This window comes from Opisthorchis viverrini (genome assembly GCF_000715545.1).
Source record: "Opisthorchis viverrini unplaced genomic scaffold opera_v5_362, whole genome shotgun sequence".
Lineage (NCBI taxonomy): Eukaryota > Metazoa > Platyhelminthes > Trematoda > Opisthorchiida > Opisthorchiidae > Opisthorchis > Opisthorchis viverrini.
In genome coordinates, this window is record NW_008752013.1 from 471,781 (window position 1) to 491,093 (window position 19,313).

General features: G+C 47.0%; 1 protein-coding gene across 1 annotated transcript in view; it reads left to right on the forward strand.

The window, feature by feature from the left end:
• T265_10332 (hypothetical protein) overlaps positions 1-19,313 on the forward strand; it is a gene marked incomplete at both ends in the record, with an annotated part of 72,844 nt that overhangs the window by 50,496 nt on the left and 3,035 nt on the right. The window contains 6 exons of the mRNA XM_009176668.1: positions 704-959; positions 2,625-2,944; positions 8,060-8,382; positions 13,082-13,278; positions 16,804-17,083; positions 17,170-17,463. Coding sequence (XP_009174932.1) covers positions 704-959; positions 2,625-2,944; positions 8,060-8,382; positions 13,082-13,278; positions 16,804-17,083; positions 17,170-17,463 — 1,670 coding nt within the window. The remainder of the gene's footprint in view (positions 1-703; positions 960-2,624; positions 2,945-8,059; positions 8,383-13,081; positions 13,279-16,803; positions 17,084-17,169; positions 17,464-19,313) is intronic.

Below are 19,313 nucleotides of genomic sequence, written 5' to 3' on the forward strand. Positions count from 1 at the left end.
ACCGATGCCTCAGAAGCGTAGCTGGTTGTGGATGGTGTCAGCGTGTTAGTAACTAGGTGATTAGAAATCAGGTATTTGGTTGCGCTGCAGGCACTATAATCCGGGAAAACATCTAGCACCATCGACTACGATGGCTCGGTCATGTGCTACACATGCCGAAACACCGTCCACCGAAACGAGTGTTATCCGCCGCGCCTTCTTCAAGATGGCGCAAACCGCGAGGTGGACAGCGCATGACTTGTCAGAAAGGCGTGAAAGAGATCACGAAGAGTTTGGATGTTGTTGGTGTTGTACGCCTTCCAGGATGGGGTCCCCGTGACACCGTGTGTGCTTGGCTGGAGACTGCAAGAAATGGCGGCTAATCGATATCAGTGGCGTTCGTGCCGTCAGTTTCTTTCCAGATTGTCTGATTGAACAGTTGAAGGGGTAGGCACGTCAGAATGCTTGACATAGGCCAGCCACACTCAGTTCACCACACCATAACTGTGTGACACGTGTGACACTGTGCCACGTGACCGTTTTTTTTCTTGGCTCACTGAAGTAGACAGTTTCACCTCACTTTGAATCTGACGCACTGCTTGGCCAATGAACCCGATGGTTCAGTTCTTCGACTCACACTTTGTTTAGTTTCTGAGCGATAAATTGATGGCACTGCTCGTTTCCCAGTTAACTGAACTTCGCACCTGTCTTCCTCCTTCTTCAGACCGTTTGTGAGCATTTTGGATAGCGAGCAGACATTGACCAGAAAAATTCAAGATATGGTCATTCGCTGTGTCTCTCAGCTTGTCCATTCGCAGTACATGAATATCCGTTCCGGTTGGACTAACATCTTTGCGGTGCTCCATCGAGTCGCTGCGTCTTCTGACGAGGCACTGGTCGATATGGCGTTTGAGACCTGCTCGTTCACGGTAACAGAAGTTCTGGCCAATCACATTTCTGTGGTGTTGGATGCATTTCAAGTAAGTCCGATCAACCACGCTACCAAATATCTGTTCGGATATCGTACCAGTAAGCTCATCGCCCTATAATTGTGTTAATCAAACCTGCCCAATTTCGATTAGGGTCGAAGTAATCACACACACCATACTGTCCCGATCACCTCGCTCTCTGTTTCAGTGCGTTCTGGTTATTGGTTTTTATTGTCGATTGTCCACCGTATTGCCATGTGACTGCTCCATGTTCCAGCTGCTGGTCGGTCGCCTTGACAACCGGCCTCATTGTTATTCGGTTACCAGCTTTGCTAGGACAGTCGCGTTTTTCTCCCTAGCGGCTCAGTGCATGCAAAAATAACTCTCTCTCTCTCTCGTGCACTGTTATGTGCTTTCTGCCATTAGTGAGGCGAGGGACGGGACTCGTCAATCGCGTTTTAACTCGCTTGTCTGAGTCGCAGCTGAGTTTTGGGAAAACCTCTCTCACCCAACCGTAGTTTGAGCTTCAACCAGTTGCGGTCTGCTGGTCGACACGTGACAACGCCCCTACAGGGCCCCTCCGCACGCACAGCCAGCTCCATCTGAGGAGCAGGCATGTCGGTTTTAGTCGTCCAATCCACTCATTTTGCAGACCCGTCAGTTATCCGTATTCCTTGGCCACATCATCGATCTTTCGTTCTGTCTCGGTAACCAACTCAGTTGAGTTAATTCAACCCCAATACATTACTCATTGTTTTGTTACAAGAGGCCACAATCCATGTTGAGCATCACGACCATGATCGTTTACACCGACCCCCCGCGATCCACAACGTGTGCGAGAAATGGTTCGACTAGCAAAATGACCTGGTTGTCACGATTGTTTGGTTGTACCCCTCCCGGAAATGTGATTAAAGCGTCTTGATCACGACATGGCCACATAATGCGGTCATTCCGTGTGTCCCGAACACACCGCTAAGTTGTGGTTGTCACAACGTTCGGTTGTACCCCTCCTGGAAATGTGATTGAGGCGTCTTGATCACGGTATGGCCACATAATACGGTCATTCCGTCAGTCCCGAACACACTGCTAAATTAGCACCGCTTTGAGAAACGATACGCAAGGAATGGCTCAAAACATTCTTACGGTAATGCATTGACAACATATTGGCTTGTAAGTTCAAGCATTCTGAAGTAACTTGGTACTCTCCTTTGGGAGTTAGTTGCTGTCCGGTGCGCTTCCGAGCCTCAGCGTTATCCTAATGGGAAGGATGAGATCTTTCAGCTGTAGCACCCTTTCGTGCCTAACTACGGTAATGCATTGACAACATATTGGCTTGTAAGTTCAAGCATTCTGAAGTAACTTGGTACTCTCCTTTGGGAGTTAGTTGCTGTCCGGTGCGCATCCGAGCCTCAGCGTTATCCTAATGGGAAGGATGAGATCTTTCAGCTGTAGCACCCTTTCGGTGCCTAACTGCAATGCTACCCGAAGGAAGCACGAGGGCTGGGATACTGTCAGGCTGCCCTAGACAGGGGGAAGTCGAGAGGCGGAGGTCGGGTTCTGACCACGGACCTTCCGGTAAGTAAATTCGCGCTCTAACCACTTAGGCCATCTCGCCCCTACCCTAATGGGAGGGTGAGTGTCCACACTATTTTTTCAAGTTTTTGCTCTGCTGCATACTTTTTTATCGTCTCAATCTTTGTTACTACCCTCATCCAGCCATTGGTCAAGCTTCTGAACGACTTTGCGTGTAATCCCCACTTTCCGGATATGGCCATGGAAAGCATCCGACTAACGCGTCTCTGTGCCCACCTGGTCTCCCAACACCGAACCGCGTTTGCCAATCTACAGTCGTCTCCCTCTAGTACTGTTGCTATCGAACCCCAGCTCACCTCCAAAGACCTCGTTACCATCTCTAGTCCTGTTGTACGGCGTTCTACGGGCTCCGAACCGATGACCACCTCCGCGGCTGACGAAGACAACGTGTGGCTGAAAGGCTGGATGCCGGTACTGTGTGAATTGTTCCGAGTCATTAACAGGTAATGTGTGTGTCCCTTCGTATGTCTATACAGTGTTGATCCCCACGACTTCCAAGTAAAAAGCAGCCTCGTTCTCCTGTGCATATGGTACCCCATACCCAAAACTACAACTTCCGATGCTCAGATGGGTTCAGAATAACCAGTATCCAAGTGGAAGCCACTGATTGGATGCCATCACTTGTAATAATAATGCCATGGACGGAATCCAATTACGCACTTTAGAGCAAGACTCCCATAGTTCCGGAACTTACTGACCGTAGGATCCGTGATTCGGCATCTCGACTGCTCGTTCAACCTTACAGTGCTTTCATCGAGTGGCATAGCAACTAGGCATCGGAAAAGTGTTACGGCTAGACAATTATAATTTTTATATTTTGTAATGTACTACTCATAAGGTTGCTGAAAACTCGTCGACAGTTCACAACCGGTTTCGCCCTCCTTGAGGTTCATCAGATAGACGCAGTCCACGAGTGTCTGTCAAGCTTATGTTCTTGAAACCGAATTGTAAACAAATTTCGTTTTGTGAGAGACTCACCTGAAGCCCAGCTGAATCTCTCGTTTGTGATGTCTCCATGCAACTGGATGTGCTGCGCCAGGCCGTCTCATGTTTCAGTCGCTACGATAATCGAGATATTGCGATACATGTATATATTTGTAATGTACTACTCATAAGGTTGCTGAAAACTCGTCGACAGCCCACGACCGGTTTCGCCCTTCCTGGGGCTCATCAGGTAGGCGCAGTTCCCGAGTTTCAAGAAGCCAAATTGCACGAAATTAGCGAAATATACTCAGTTGCAAACTAATTTGTTTTTTTGTTGCTATTTTGTGTAATCTCATATGGGTAGCAATCATCCGGAAAACGTTTGTTCGGAAACAGAAATGCATCAAAGGTTGGTGTTTGACGCACTTCCTTATCGAAAGCCCGAAGTGAAAAGTATAAAACATGACTCTAGACTGAAGCAGTCCTGGAACACCGCCTCAAGCAGCCTCTCGACTTCCGCTGTCTAGGCTTGGGCAAACTTAAAGTATCCCGCCCTCGCGCTCCCTTCAGGTAGCATGTCAGCTAGACAGGTGTTACAGCTTAGCGACTGTCGGGCAGGTTGCGGGGAGTCAAACCAGTAAGCGCATCATTCTGTGGAATTGTAAAGTGGAGTACAGTCGATAATAGAAATCACAACCAACCCGGCGAAAGCTTATGCTAGTAGCGTTACGGTTCTTTTCTTTTGTTAGTTCTTTGTGCCTTTCAGCCTTGTTTCGCAATAGCTTCAGATTCATTTCGCAAAGCGACTAATGATAGGGATGTTAGATTGTTTTTCGGTTCTTTGTTCATCCTGGTGACGATATCCCGTTTTTTGTATTTCTGCTGAATTGCTTGAACAGTTGAAGGCGTTTTCCTCAGCTGTACGGACAGGTGCTACGAAATTACACCTAGGAACGGGTTCCATCAAGGCAGACCGCTGGAGATGGCTCAAGTGGTTAGAGTGCGAATTTACTGACTGGAAGGTCCGTGGTTCCAACCCGACCTGTGCCTCTCGACTTCCCCTGTCTAGGCTTGGGTGACCTGACAGTATCCCAGCCCTCGTGCTTCCTTCGGGTGGCATCGCAGCTAGGCACCGGAAGGGTGTCACAGCTGAATGATTTTCCCCATCAAGACTGAGCGTCTCCAAGAATAGTAGGATTTCGGCCGACTCGAGGGTCTGTAGTCTTCGCCGAGAGGTCTATGTGAATGAGGCACGCTCTCCCTTCAGAAGAACCGGATTTTATGCCAGAGCCGATGGTTGTTGGGTTTGAAGAATCTATACTGTCCGCTCTGTCGTCTGGTGTTGGGTGTCAAGAGGTAAGGGCCGCTTAAGCTGAATCCCTTGTTTCAAGTAAAACCACCAGGAAGCATTCTGTGATACACAGACCTCTACACCAAATGTGAAGCAGTGGTTGCAAACAGATTCATAGCAATGGCTCTCTGTGTACCTGAAAGATTCTGAGTTGACCGAGTGGGTCCACCTTAGCGTTGTAGCTGAAAGAATAGCTTGAAATTAGCCATCGCCTCTTGAAAGCGATTGGCCCATGTAAACTGGAGCCATTCATCAGCATTACTGTCACTTTGACCGATTCTCTTAGATCCTTATGAACTCCGTGGACATACTAGATGCCTGTGTGTGTTTGAATGACGTGATAATCATCCATGTAAGCTTTGCAGCTCAAACTGCCTATTTTCAACAGCACAGTTCCAAACCTATTCGCCAAGAGAACTGAAGCCTAGATGGCTCAGTGGTTAAGGCACGAGCTCACTGATCGGAATGGTCGTGGTTCGAACCCAACCTGTCTAGGCTCGGGCAACCTGGATGTATCTCGGCCCTCGTGCTTTCTTCGGGTAGCATGGCAGCTAGGCTACGTATGGCTGATCGAGAGAGAGAGAGAGCTGCCCGTAGAAGGCTAACGTGGTTTCCCGCTCATGTGAACTCATTCGGTGTTGTTAACCAGAGGATTTGCGTGACTGGCATGTCTCTCTACCACATAGTCGTAATTTCGGTTAGATAGTTAAAGGACACAATAGCCTTGGTTGGAATGATCGATTGAAACTAGGACCAGTTTAATATGGCGCAATAATTGTAAATCGAGATTGTACCTTATCTAGCTTGTCAGCGTCATCGTATACCCATAGTGACGGTATCGGTTTATGATTCCGCGTGATGGTGAGATGACGGATGGTCTGCTATGATTCGCAAGATGTGTGCGTTTTTAACCGACGACTTAGCCGTAGCGTATAGTAGTGACTGTGTGGCATCCAGACCAGCGGGCAGCCACCTTCATTCTTCGCGCTTCATCGGTCGTCATTCAGTTTGTCGACAATCCAGGCGATATTAACGAATCGTTAACGATCGTATGTTTGTCTTGTTGACGTCGTTTCTCTATGGCTCCAGGTAGATTTACTGACAACAAAATTGTCGGAAAACGAATCCTCAATCGGTGTCTGACCTATCCTAGAACTCAGATCATTGAAAGGGGCCATTTTGGGCGAATCTTCTGATGTATGAGATCATTCGAAATTTGCGGATATCCCACTTGTCTCGGTCTCATCAAGTAGACCTTGTCTTACTGGAGTAAAGCTTGAACGAGACTATTCTTTTGCTCTGAATGCAACTAAATGATCCGTTCTAAGTGGGGACTTTGTTGACTTTCTCTCTCTCTCTCTCTCTCTCTCTCCAAACACGGTTCAACTGAGGGCGCGCTGTTCGCGAAGTTCGATTGAAATTCACGCGCTGCCAACACACTTCTGTGCCACTATCGCTAAGCTTCACGTCTGTTTGGTTGTAGCTCCCTTTGACATCGACATGTGTGAAACTTTGAGCAGTTGTTGTAGGTTCGAAATCCTAGAAAGACGCACATGTTTCCATAGAACAGGAGCGGCATAGCTTATCCGTATTTCAGCTGTTGAATTCTATGCAGCAGGACGCCTCTTCACTTTTCCGTTCTTCTCTTGAGAACTGTCATCATGAAACCGTTGGTACTGTAGCTACACAAAGTTCACCTTCAGCATTCGACGAAGGATCAAACATATCCAATGTATGATGGCGGATCAGTTTCCCCCACTGAAATTTGCCCTGTTCTGGAACTGTTCATCGTCTCCTACAGCTTGGACGGCACACTCACCCAGCTTTCCCTCCTTGGTAGGACTTGCTTATCAAAAACACTTGACGTGACTCATGCTAAGTAAGCTAGACTGTAGCGCATGCCTCCTCTATCAAGTTAACAGTTTTGAGCTCGGGAAAACGTGGAACCGTCCATTCCGACATCCTTCGTGTTGCCACTTTGGGTGTTCAGTTCAAACGGGGGTTATCTAACCGACCAATAATCCAAGCGTTCTTGGTGTTATTTGACTAAACGTAGTCTAAGCGTTCTCGGGGTTATTCGACTAAACTGCTGGCTGGTTCCCGGCCAGCTGAAAACTTTGGGAAAGTTTGTAAGACGCGGACGGAGTGGGATGGAGTTACGCCCTCTTGTATTTCACCTAGGAGACGAGCCTTTCTTTTTTGACGAACGGCGTATGAGAAGAACTAGAATACTAATTTCTTCCTGCTATTACTATGTATGACTCATCGCAACAATGTGCACCAAAATCGGTTACCTTGAGCTTTCGCATCGATGTCTACTCAATCCAGAGCATTTTCCTACAGGATATGGCTGCCAACCGATGTCAGTGGCGTTCTTGTTGTCAGTTTCTATCCAGATTGCCTGAGTGAATGTCTGGAGGTGTAGGCACCTCGGAATGATTGTGTTAAGCTAGCACTAAGTCCCTCCCCCATCCACCTTTATTCTTTTCTTTACAATAAGGCTTTCAAATAAGTCATGGTTGTACGGCAGTGAAGCATCGGTGTTGAACACTGATGTCATGCTGTCGATGATGATAATGGTGATGGAGTGCATTTTCCAGTTTCTCCACAATTCACGGTTCATAAAAGACACATCATTAATGGTTGAATATGGTTTATACTAGAGAGTATGAGAGTATATATCAGAGTGATTGCTGATCAAGTAAGTAAACCGTGACCTTGGGCTTAAATTCTTGCACCAACAATTCTCCATCCAATTATCGGCTGCTGACGTTGTTGTGCAGGTGGGGGCAATTTTTGCTAGTTATTGAATCGAACCGCGCATTCCCTGTTCTTCATCCCATGTATGATCGAATACGATCATGTGGCTCATTTTAAAGACAGAATTAACATGTTCGCCCCTTTCTTATGTTCAAACTCACCCTGTTTTCGATTCGAACTGTTGTTGCTCAATTGGCAGCGCGGCACCTCACTGGCGAGTGTTCAGTAGCTCGTAGTCTATCAATTTCACTCAGGTATCACTGTGCATGCCTGTACGAATGAATATTCTACCTGTTTGATTTCAACCCCCCATTATATCGGCGTCTCACAATTCGATCAGTTTTCTAATCATTACGGATTCATCGATCACATACGGGTTTGAGGCCTACCTCCTGTTTTGAAAAACACATTGTTGTTGACCATTGCAATCTGATGGATTCATACTGACCCTTAGATAAACCTGTCGCTTTTCGTTCGAAGCCCCCTTCTCACAATTCCCTTTTTTATGTACCCTCCACATTAGTTGCAAGCTAGACGTCCGTACTCGGGGTCTCACAATATTCTTCGACATACTCAAGACCTACGGAGATCAGTTCAAACCACTGTGGTGGCGCGAAACATTCACAATAATTTTCCGCGTGTTCCAGCACTTTCGGGCCCCATCTTTGTCCAGTCATTACCAGTCCTCCTCGTCCGCCGCGGCCGCCACCAACTCTTCATCATATAATAACAGTCTGTCATCGATGGAGCAGACCGAGTGGATGAACACAACCTGCAATCATACCCTGTTCTCCATCGTGGATGTTTTTACGCAGTATTATGATACACTGTCCAACATACTACTGGGTAAGTCGTCTCAGATGTCAAGGTCAGAGTCGTGATGATCACTGGTCCTGGAGAATCCCAAGACGTGGTCATCAGACAACGTGGACTGACTTTCGAATCTAATCAGATGTTCCCTAGTATTAGGACAACCAGCTCCGAACGTAACTGGACTACACAACTGCCAAGGGAATAACCGTTTTTGTTGAGACATATCTAAGTGGCTGTTATTCACTTGCCCTTGACAGATGAGTTCTATTTTTAGTAGCTTTTTTTGGCCCGCCTAGAACTTTTAACGTGAGCTGTATAAACAGCCCGGCTGCACACGACACGTCTGTAGGCGTCAGTGATCAGTGGATCAGCTGATTCGCACATTCATTGACTTTCTGGTTAGGCTAGGCGCATCAGGCTATCGAACTGCTAGCCAGACTCGATTTCATGATATTAAGAAGGCATTAAGCAAACTGCGGTCCACAACAATAAAAAAGATAGGGACGGATCCCGAAAGGTTCAAGCGCGTGGGTTGTTTCGTCCTCATTTGTCCACTTGCACGCGAGGAAATCCTCTCCACGGGGGGAGGGCTATTTCAATGGTGACGAGATTTCTCTGGTTGTATTCTCTGTCCAGGAAAGTCGAACATTTCCTGGCCCAGCGTACATACCTAGGCCATTGACCTTGAGTTACGGTCGCTGGTGTAGCCAGAGTTCTGTTGTCATAAGCACTATCTGGTCTCATTTGTGGGTAATTCTTGAACGGACTTGGCCAACAATTTGTGCTGGACTGTTCTTGCAACGCAATGCTATGGAAAATATCAGTACAATGAATGCTAGTCAGTATGTGAGAATGTTCACTTACTGAAGACCACGCTTCTCCTCGTTGGTAGTCAGGGTATTCCCTGTCCTGTCTTGCTCGATGTAGCTCACTGGTTAAGGCGAAACCTTACTAATCGGATGATCCGTAGTTCGAACCCGATCTCTGCCTCTCGATATCCCCTGTCTAGGCTTCGGCAACCTGGCAGTATCACGGCCGTCGCACTCCCCTCAGGTGGCATGGCAGCTATGCATCGAAAAGGTGCTACAGCTGTACCATCGGGTGAAAGTGGTTCGTATGAAACAGTTGGGACAACGTTGGGAGATTTCACAGCCTGGGGTGAATTGTTGGACGTTTTGGAATTAAACATGACCGTCAAGATGGCTTACTTCTCTTTCCGTACCAGAGAGCGGGAATTCAGTCACACTAACCTCTCTGAACTGCGTTCCAGGTAAAAGTGGTCAGAAATCGAAATCACTCATCATCATCATCATCACCATCACCGACAGCATCAGTGTTCAACACCAAAGCTTCACTGCCGTACAACCATGATCTATTTGAAAGCCTTATTGTAAAGAAGGGAGGGACTTAATGCTAGCTTAGTACAATCATTCCGAAGTGCCTATACCTCCAGAGTCTCACTCAGGCGATCTAGATAGAAACTGACAACAAGAACCCCACTGACGTTGGTTGGCAGCCCTATCTTGTAGTCCCCCACCAGCCACAGTGAGGATCACGCGGTCCCCTTCCTGGAAGGCGAGTAACACCGACCTTAACAGGAAGCAGCAACGAACAAGCATGTGATCCGAATTCACATGAGTGTTTCAGAACGGTCACAGTCAATAATTCCTCCATTCCATCTATAGGTAGTAACGATGTGGTGTATCTGTATTTCAGGTTGGCTCGCACTCGGGGGCTACCATGCGGCCAATTGACCTCGGTTGTTTCGAAAGTTAGTACTGTACATAAACGGTATTTGGTCAGCGCATGACCGTAGCCAGTGTGCACCGTTGTTCGTTCGTCTCTATGGTTCTGAGACAACGATTGTCGAACACCTGAAGACGTCTCAGTTCCACTGCTCGAATAGGCCACGTCTCACAGCCATACAACAAAACAGCCCGTACTGTAGCTTGATACACACGTCCCTTGTGTCTGACAGACACAGGAGTCATCTTAACCTGCTGGCCCTGCCGTACGTAGGTGGTGTACGCCAGGGTTACCTCACCAATGTTTAGTTGAGTCTGAATACTGGGTACAGAAAAAATCGACCTAGTCGGAGCACAAATTCGGGTTAGAAACAAAAATCACGAAAGTGGATTTTGATGAGACGGCAGTTAAGAATGATATTGGCTCTGGTGTCAAGACCAAGTAAGGAATAGATTGATACGACGGACAGTTCATACAAAGCAGGAACGTGTGAGATTATCCAACGACTGTTGAAGACAGTCAACATCGGAAGGGAAAAACATTACGGAAGAACACCCAGTGTTGGTACAATTGAAGAAGATCGAAAAGACTGGAGACCGGAAGTATAAAGTCAAATACAACGCCTTAACGAAGACGCTCATGAGGCAAACGAACCAAGAACTGCACACCTGAAATGGGGAACAACCCACCCATCAAGAACTGCACGCGAGTGTCGGATGCTGTTCAAAAGCTCGGCGATGACAAAACATGTGTAAGGCATGAAGTAGAACTGGAAATTGTGGAAGTTCCAAGACAGGGACTAGGATTCACATCGTAGTAGCTAATGCCCCAGACATCTCAGTGTAGATGGAACAGAATAGAAAGCATAGAATTGGCAAGTGTATGAAGGTCAGGTTTAGATAACCCGAGCTGTCACATGACTTTTTATGGTTTTGACTGAAGTGAAATCATTGGCGGAAGTGGTAGGAAGCCCAATCCGACCGAAATTAGTGCGATCTCTCCTCTTTTCCCAACTGTCGTAGCATTAGCCTACCCATTCGGACCGACAAAGATGGTAGGAAGGGATGGTTGATTCGAACCTGTAGACCCAGATTCTGACTCCCCAGTTCCTGTAATTTCGCTCCCCCCACTAGCCAGTGGTGCCCAACACCAATAAAGGAAATCTTCTAGTCAACACCTGATCCAACCTGTCCGTAGGAAGGGATCTTGTTGATTGGTCCTTCTTCGCTTTTACGGCAGAAGCGAAACGTTAGCAAACGTTCCGAACGTCTCCGATTCGATAACCTACGGATTATTTCTCAAACATTTCCCAAGGGATACCGACATGTTGTGAGTGTGGACATGCATTCTATCTTTGAGGCTAAACTAAACTAGACGTGTGCTTGTGAACCGAATTCGGAGTGTTCTGTTGGGAAATCCCTGCTTGTACTGTAAACGGTTGTTTTCTGTACACCCATGAAGAAATTGCCCTTTAACCGAAGGTCACGGTAGATTGATTTTCCTTCGGGTGTGGTCAATACCGGGCCGGGGGGGGGCTTCATTCCATATGTTCCTCGAAGTAAGTTGTCGACGACTCCGTTATTTCTCAACACTTTGGTGAGAATCTGTCACTCCAGTTCTAGTACGTCATGGTGTCCGTCCAAGATAGCTCAGTGGATAAGGCGCGGACGTACTCGGCGGAAGGTCCATGGTTCAAGCCCAGTCTCTGAATCTGGACTGCTCCTGTTCTAGGCTTTGGCAACCTGACAATACCTCGGGTGTTGTGCTTGTGAACCGAATTCGGAGTGTTTTGTTGGGAAAACCCTGCTTGTACTGTAAACGGTTGTTTTCTGTACACCCATGAAGAAATTGCCCTTTAACCGAAGGTCACGGTAGATTGATTTTCCTTCGGGTGTGGTGATAATAGGGGGGGGGGGCTTCATTCCATATGTTCCTCGAAGTAAGTTGTCGACGACTCCGTTATTTCTCAACACTTTGGTGAGAATCTGTCACTCCAGTTCTAGTACGTCATGGTGTCCGTCCAAGATAGCTCAGTGGATAAGGCGCGGACGTACTCGGCGGAAGGTCCATGGTTCAAGCCCAGTCTCTGAATCTGGACTGCTCCTGTTCTAGGCTTTGGCAACCTGACAATACCTCGGGTGTCATCACAGCTGTGCGCCTAAAGGGCTGAACGATTATTTACTTATTTTATTTCCCTGAGCGAGTTGTTCTTGCTTTACAGTCCGAATGTGTGCAGACCTCATTGGTATTCAAAACGGTAGTCTTATTCAAACATTTGGAGGACCGTTCAGAAGTTATACTGTCTTTTCGGTCAACTTAACGTTATATTGTGATGTTTGTCTTGTTCGTATGCTTCGTTTCACTTCCTGTCACAGAACCAGGCAATAAATGTTCCATCAACTACCGACAGCCGAAAATCCAGCGACCCGGAAAGTAGATTCAAAACAGTAAAATGAATAGACAGATGTGTAGGCGTTTTTGGAGAATGCATCTACCGGAATGAACTTTCGATATCTTCAGTTTGTCGGAGTTGTCCTCTCCAGAGACACTAAACCTTGTGGGAAATGCTTGTCACCTGAAGTGACCCTCTTCAGACCAGTCGTTTTGAATCGACACGTCTGTGTTTGAATGGCTCTTGTCAGTTTACTTGCGGGAACACGTTGTCTTGACTTTCGATTGGGAATACGTGAATCAGCAAAGGCGTTCCTTAAACAACTCAGGCATCTTGAGGTTTTGCTGTCCATCGAGTAGGCAGCTCTCTTTGAGCCAGGATTTTCATTTTCAAATATCATACCCTTTTTTCAAACTACTTTAGGCAGTGAGTAGCCAAAAATATATAAAAAGATTGCCTTCGCTCCACCGCATCTGGGCGCAGTTGGTGGGCGAGTCTATGACCCATAAACTCACGTAAATCTATCTTCTGCCGCGAATTCTCTGTGTACTATCCATGGCGCTGACATTTTCCCACTATTCTACCATCTTGCAGAGGAAGTCTACGGTCAGCTACGTTGGTGTTGTCTGCAGGAACACGAGCAGCTGGCTCGCTCGGGGACAAGCTGCTTGGAGACATTGGTCCTGTCTACGGGCAAACGGTTCACTCACGAAATATGGGATCGTACTGTTAACCTGATTGTTGGACTGTTTGAAGCCAGTGTTCCCCATCAACTGCTCACCTGGAAGCCGGTAAGTCAGTATCATGGAATCGCACGCGCTAATTGACCACGAGCTCCGTTTGTCCAAACGTTTCAAAAAGAACGCGGAATCTGTTCAAAAACATTCGTATGTTAAGTAGGAACTATGACTAGCGCTGTCGTTTCATCTTGTATTCGGAGAAGTGTGACGTGCAATGCTTTTCGGTTTTTGCATTCGCCCAGGGGACCACGTGATTTCTGTGAAAGAGTATGGATGTGTAACCCGCATTATAAACTGCAACTCCAGAGAGAACGATCAACCGCTCTCCCTTCGTTTTGGGCGATCGTGGTGCTCACCAAAGGTCTTACTTAGACCGATCATTGGTTTATGTGTAAATAAATGAGCAGTCATCTACCAAAAGCGCTGTTTTCATTTTAACGCCCCGTCGGTGGAACTTTCGCAAAACGAAGACCGTGATGTGGCAACGCGAAGTCAATGGTGCGTCAGTCAAAGCGACTTTCGTATTTTCCTGGTTCCGATCTATGCTATTCATCCTGATGTCCTTAGGGTACGTGGTGTGTGAGCTAGTCCAGTGGCAATCCTCTTATCCCTTCCTGGTCCAACCGACTGGCTCATGTCTGTTTATCGTTGTGCGTTGGCCTTGTGTTGGGTGAATTTCGGGAAGGATTCTTCTTCAGGAACACCCTTCTTTATCGGAATTTTCTCTTGTTGTGGTAGTGTTTATCACTGACGTATTTCTGACGAGATAGCTGTGTGGTCAAGGTGCGAATGCATCGACTGGAAGGTCCGTGGTTCAGACCCAGCAACAGCATCTCGACTGCTCTTGTCTAGGCTTGGGCGAGATGGCTCAAGTGGTTAGAGCGCGAATTTACTGACCGGAAGGTCTGTGGCTCGAACCCGGCCTCTGCCTCTCGACGTCCCCTGTCTAGGTTTGGGCAACCTGGCAGTATCCCATCCCTCGTGCTTCCTTCGGGTGGCATAGCAGCTAGGCACGAAAAGGTTGCTGCCAGTGAACAATCATTTACTTATTTTTTTCTAATGATGATGATAGGGTTCTCTGTTCTCTCGTTGCGTACACCTCAAACGCAATGCATACGCAAAATAAGTGTTGGTTTTTGGGTGCACTGTATAAGATCCGGTTGGCTTAGGATCATATCGGATGATTTGAGCTATCGACCGAACACCGTTGGTATTCCGTAGGTAGGGGAGCAAACGAATGAGGGTGTAGCCGCCATACTACCCGAAGGAAGCACGAGGCCTTAGCCACTTCCAGGATGCCCGGCGTAGACAGGAGGAGTCGAGCAACCGGAGTTGTGTTCGAACTAAGAACCTGCCGGTCAGTTAGTTAAGAACAACTGCTTATAACCGATAGCTTTACTTATCCGGTATGGTACTTGGCCGACCGGAGTTTACATAGCTAATCAACAAAGGCGCAGTTGGTGGCAGGGGAAACGGGGGACAGCGAGGCATCGGGGCTTTGGATACCGGCAGTTAGTGTAAATAGGTGAAATACTGGGTTAATGGCATAGAAAGTGTTCAGTACGTATGCGAGGTATTTCTGAATTGAGAGGTAATGGAAACTAACCACAGTCTTGGTCTGAGCGTTACAGAGCGGCAAGTGCTACGAATCAAAACTGAAGTGCGCGCCTAGGTCCGTTTGAAAGACAAGGTCGCCTTCCTTCAGGTTCATTCCTTGTTTAAGCAAATTAGGCATCTCTTGCAAGGTTTCGCGGTACTTCTACATCCACTGATTCCAAAATAAATCGGTTAGGTGGTTGGAATGCCTCCAGGCCTTAGCTAGGTTCCGTTAGGTGACGTCAGGTTATAGGTCACATAGACAGAACACAGCTGTGACCAGTTAAACACGCCTTCGACTGCATTAAACAATGACCAGGAGAACTAGTGGTACCCAAACCAACACCTGGAATCCCGCGTCGTCCACATCAAGACACTCCGCCATAACAGATTATATGGTTGACCATTCTTGAACCCGACCCAACGATTTTATCATTCACTTACTCATCGGGATACATCAGCTTGCGTGGTATGGACACATGATATTGGTTCATTCATTGGACTTTTTGACTTTCGTGACCCCCTGTGATCTGTCCTTAAAACGTGGCGTGCAGTGTTTTGAGACTGCATAATCCTTCGGGTTTTACGGATGTGATTGAGGGCTAGTTTACATGTTAACATGCTACCATTTGTCTTCTCTCCTTCCTGGGGTATTGGAACAAAACAAGCCATCGTGTAAGCGTTACACACCGCTTCTAAAGCTGCTGCAGCCCACGATCGGTTTCATCCTTATTGGAGCTCACCAGGTAGGCTCAGTGCCCGAGTTTATGTTCTACTTGAACCCAAATTGTACTGTTTCCGAGAAATACACTCATTTGTAAATCAATCTGGTTTTCACGAGAGACTCAACTGAATCTCTCGTTTATGATATTCTACAAATGAATGTGCTGCACAAAGAGCGCTTCACGTTTCAGTTAGCACGCAATACATTGTATAGACGTAACACACTACTCATAAGGTTGCTCTTTAAATTTTTTCGGGCAAATACGTCCACCTGGTTGTATTTTGGACTGGTAGAGTGGTTGTTTTTTTCATTCAATGAAAATGTTTCGAAAAATTAGTAAATGGTTGTAAGTGGCTGCGATGACAGCAAAACCTCACAAGCCGTCTCCGTTCAGTTCAAGTTTTTCCGACCAATCAGCGAATTATTTCAGTGTACAACTGAAGGTCACAGCAGGCCAAGGTCAGCACAGTTCATTTGTTTTAGTCAGCAATACTGATAAACGATCGGAGCCTTGGACGCAGACAACCAAATAACCAACCAGAGCTGGAAAAATCATATTCAAACGAACTTGACCCATCAGCACAGAGTGTGGAACGGCAGTGCTTTTCTCAATAAGATGAAATTTTCCAAAGGCGGCCCAAGCCAGTTTATTGATTGGTTTCCCGGGTCACGACGTTTGTTCTCACCGGGATCTGCCCTTTCCAGGTTCCCTAAATTCAACGCAAGCTTCACAAGTGGTCTCCAAAAGGAGACCACCATCAGCGTAACTTCACTTGGTTTTCTCCAATGGCTTGTAGCGTTATTTTTCCTGTGTGGTTGCTCTAACGACCCTTAATTGGCATGGAACGACTGGCAGACAAATTTTGCCTCTTGCTATTACTCACATCTGTGTATCATCTCTGTTGGAATCTGTTTTAAAGGATGAAGCTTCCCGTATTGATTAGTACGCCCTGTCATCCTTTCTGAACAAAATAAATGTTTTGGATTGATAATATGCTAGGTGTGACTACTAGATCGTTGAAAATTGCGGTAATGTCCAGTGTAGGCAATCCTATCAGTAGTTTTACTTTCTTGGAGAGAGACTGAGTGAATGCAGTTCCTTTCACTACAGCGCTATCACACCTGCATCCAAGCCAGACCAAATTAACCGAACTTTCTCTCCATGTTTTCGGATCAATCACCCGTTTTGTTGGCCGGTACGATATTCTCTCTTTCTTTCGCAATGGGTGTTGATTCGATTCCCCCAAATTTTCCAGGACTCGCGTGCTCAGTCACAGTCACCTGAGGCAGCAGATGTGAACGGTTCTTCCGGTGTTCCGCGTTACCTCGCCCAGGCTCGCTTATTTGCCGACCTTCTGATCAAATGTGTGGTCCAGTATGAGCTCATCCAGGCTGTGGATCACATTCTGTTCTACTCTTCACATAGTCGAAACGAGGACGCTTACTATTTGAACGAATCTCGCGCACTCGCTGCTTCGTCGTATCCTGCTTACGCTGCTGCCTTGGCATCATCATCAATTGGTGACAAACATTCCGGTTAGTTTGTTTTGTGGCTCATTCGTGTTTGCAATCCATGGCGGTGTTTGTCTCTCCCTGCATCACCACTTTCTTATTCACTGTAGATGGTCGTCCGGTTGCGTCATCCAGAAGTCCGTCGACAGATCATATATGGACTCCTGACGAAACGCTGGACGCTGACGAAACGATTCCTGCCAGTCCGGAATCCCTATGGCTCGGTCCAAGTGGAGCACGTGTGATGGTCGGTGCCCGACCGTTGCCCCCAGATCCTCGTGGCATGTATTCCAGTCTGTCGCCGCAGCATCGACTCGCGTTGGCTCGATGTCTGTTGGAATCACATGCGTTTGCGAAGAAGTTCAATTCGAACGACGAGCAACGTAATATCTTGTTTGAAGCGGGTATGTCCGATACACCCGGTTATGTGTATTTGTGCGTACGTGTGTTTCAGTCTGAGTGTTGGGCGGTCTACGCTGTGTTGTGAACATCCCTGTTAGGTATTCTCAGATGATTGACAACGCTATTTTTAGGGATGTTGTGTTTTGTCGTACGGTAGTGCAACTCTGTATCGGTCCCTTGGCTTCCTGCTCTGCCCACTATGGTACATATCAAAAGGCAAGGTAGCTCTACACAGTCCTTTATGGAGACAAAGGCAAATTATTCGAACCGTATTTATAGGGTAGTCACAGAGTTTTCCACAAGGTCGTGCTAGAATCTCCGTGAGGGAACGACAAGCGTCGATCCGGATTGGCTGGCATTCTGACCAATCAGGGCATGTCCCTGTATAAATGTTGTGACGTTTGGTTATTAGGGACGGCTGGCCTCCCCAATAAGGGAACAGGCCTGTCTCCGTGCGAGGCGAAGCTGTACAGTTGGATGAATCACTGCAGCTTGGGGAATAGACAATTGGACTTTTTCGCGAGATCGGAGGTGGTAGTCCATCATGTGGGTAGAATCAACGACGGGCACCCCGTCGCTGCTCATATAATAAAATAAGCGTGCGTGCTTCTGGCGAATTCTATTCACTTTCCAACAATGCAATCAGTTTACCAGCCATAAATCGTGTCCCATGGGCACATTGGTTCCAGCTGCTACAGTTTCCATCACCGACGACTGGCAGAGAGCGGGAGATGCAGCCAAACATTGAACGCGATGGCATGATCAGTTAGTTCGGGAACTGGGTAGCTACGCATTGAAGGCAAAAACTTTGATGCACGAGCGCCACTAAATATGCGATTAGGCCATTCCTGCCAGTGCGATTAACCATTGGTAAGTTGAGTTCAGAGGCCTCCATCAAGGAACGCGGAAGTTTTCGACTCAGCTCAGCTTACTAGTTAGTGTTTCCATACTTTGTTGCTAGGTCATACACTGTCTACCTCTCGTTCGCTTTCACTCAGTGCAGCGCTGGGCAAAAAAAGCTCTGTGAGGCAGACGGTCATCTGGCATGCGGAGTATGATGCGTAACTAATTCATTTATCGTAGGAGAGTTCCTTCTTCTCTCAAGATGACTAATCCGACACTTCCATCAGACTTGACCAATGCTTCGCAAACACCGATGTTCAAACACTGTCATCTTACGTATGTCCTCTGCGCATAGAGGCCACGTCTCTGATCCGTGAAGCAGTATAAATCGCACCGCCGCAGTGTAAACTCTTCTCTTGACACAAACTGACGTCACTTCAGCGCCATGGGGGTCAAAGCTTATCACAAGCTTCCCTGACTTTCCCGATCCGATAAGTGATCTCATTTCCAGCCAGTCCACTGGCACTTATACAACTTCCCAGGCGAACCAATTTATCTGCCACGTCGATTGGCTCGCCTGCAAGCATGAGGTGTGGGTTTGATCCCACACAGTCTTGTAGCGGTATTTTGCGGTGTGTGAAACGTATGCCAAACCGTGTGGGTCCAACAACACAACTGTTTTTTCAATCCGGATACCGTGCGTTTTTTCAGCGTCGCCGTGTTTAGATTAAGACGTCTGCGGATAACATTTCACATTTTGCCTCTCGTCTTACGGATAAGTTCTTTTGTTTATCTGACTGTTCTCATCCAAACCGTCAGACCTCTTGTTCTAATCAGAACTGTGTAATCAGTATGCACACTCTGTGACATGTTAACCCAGATTGGTTAAAATATTTTATTGACAAGGATGTTTCCGAGAAAACTTGTTATGTTTGTGGAAACTAGCTGGTGAATGCCAGCTGAATGAACGCTGAAAATGACTCGGTACTACTCGAGGACAAGCAAGATT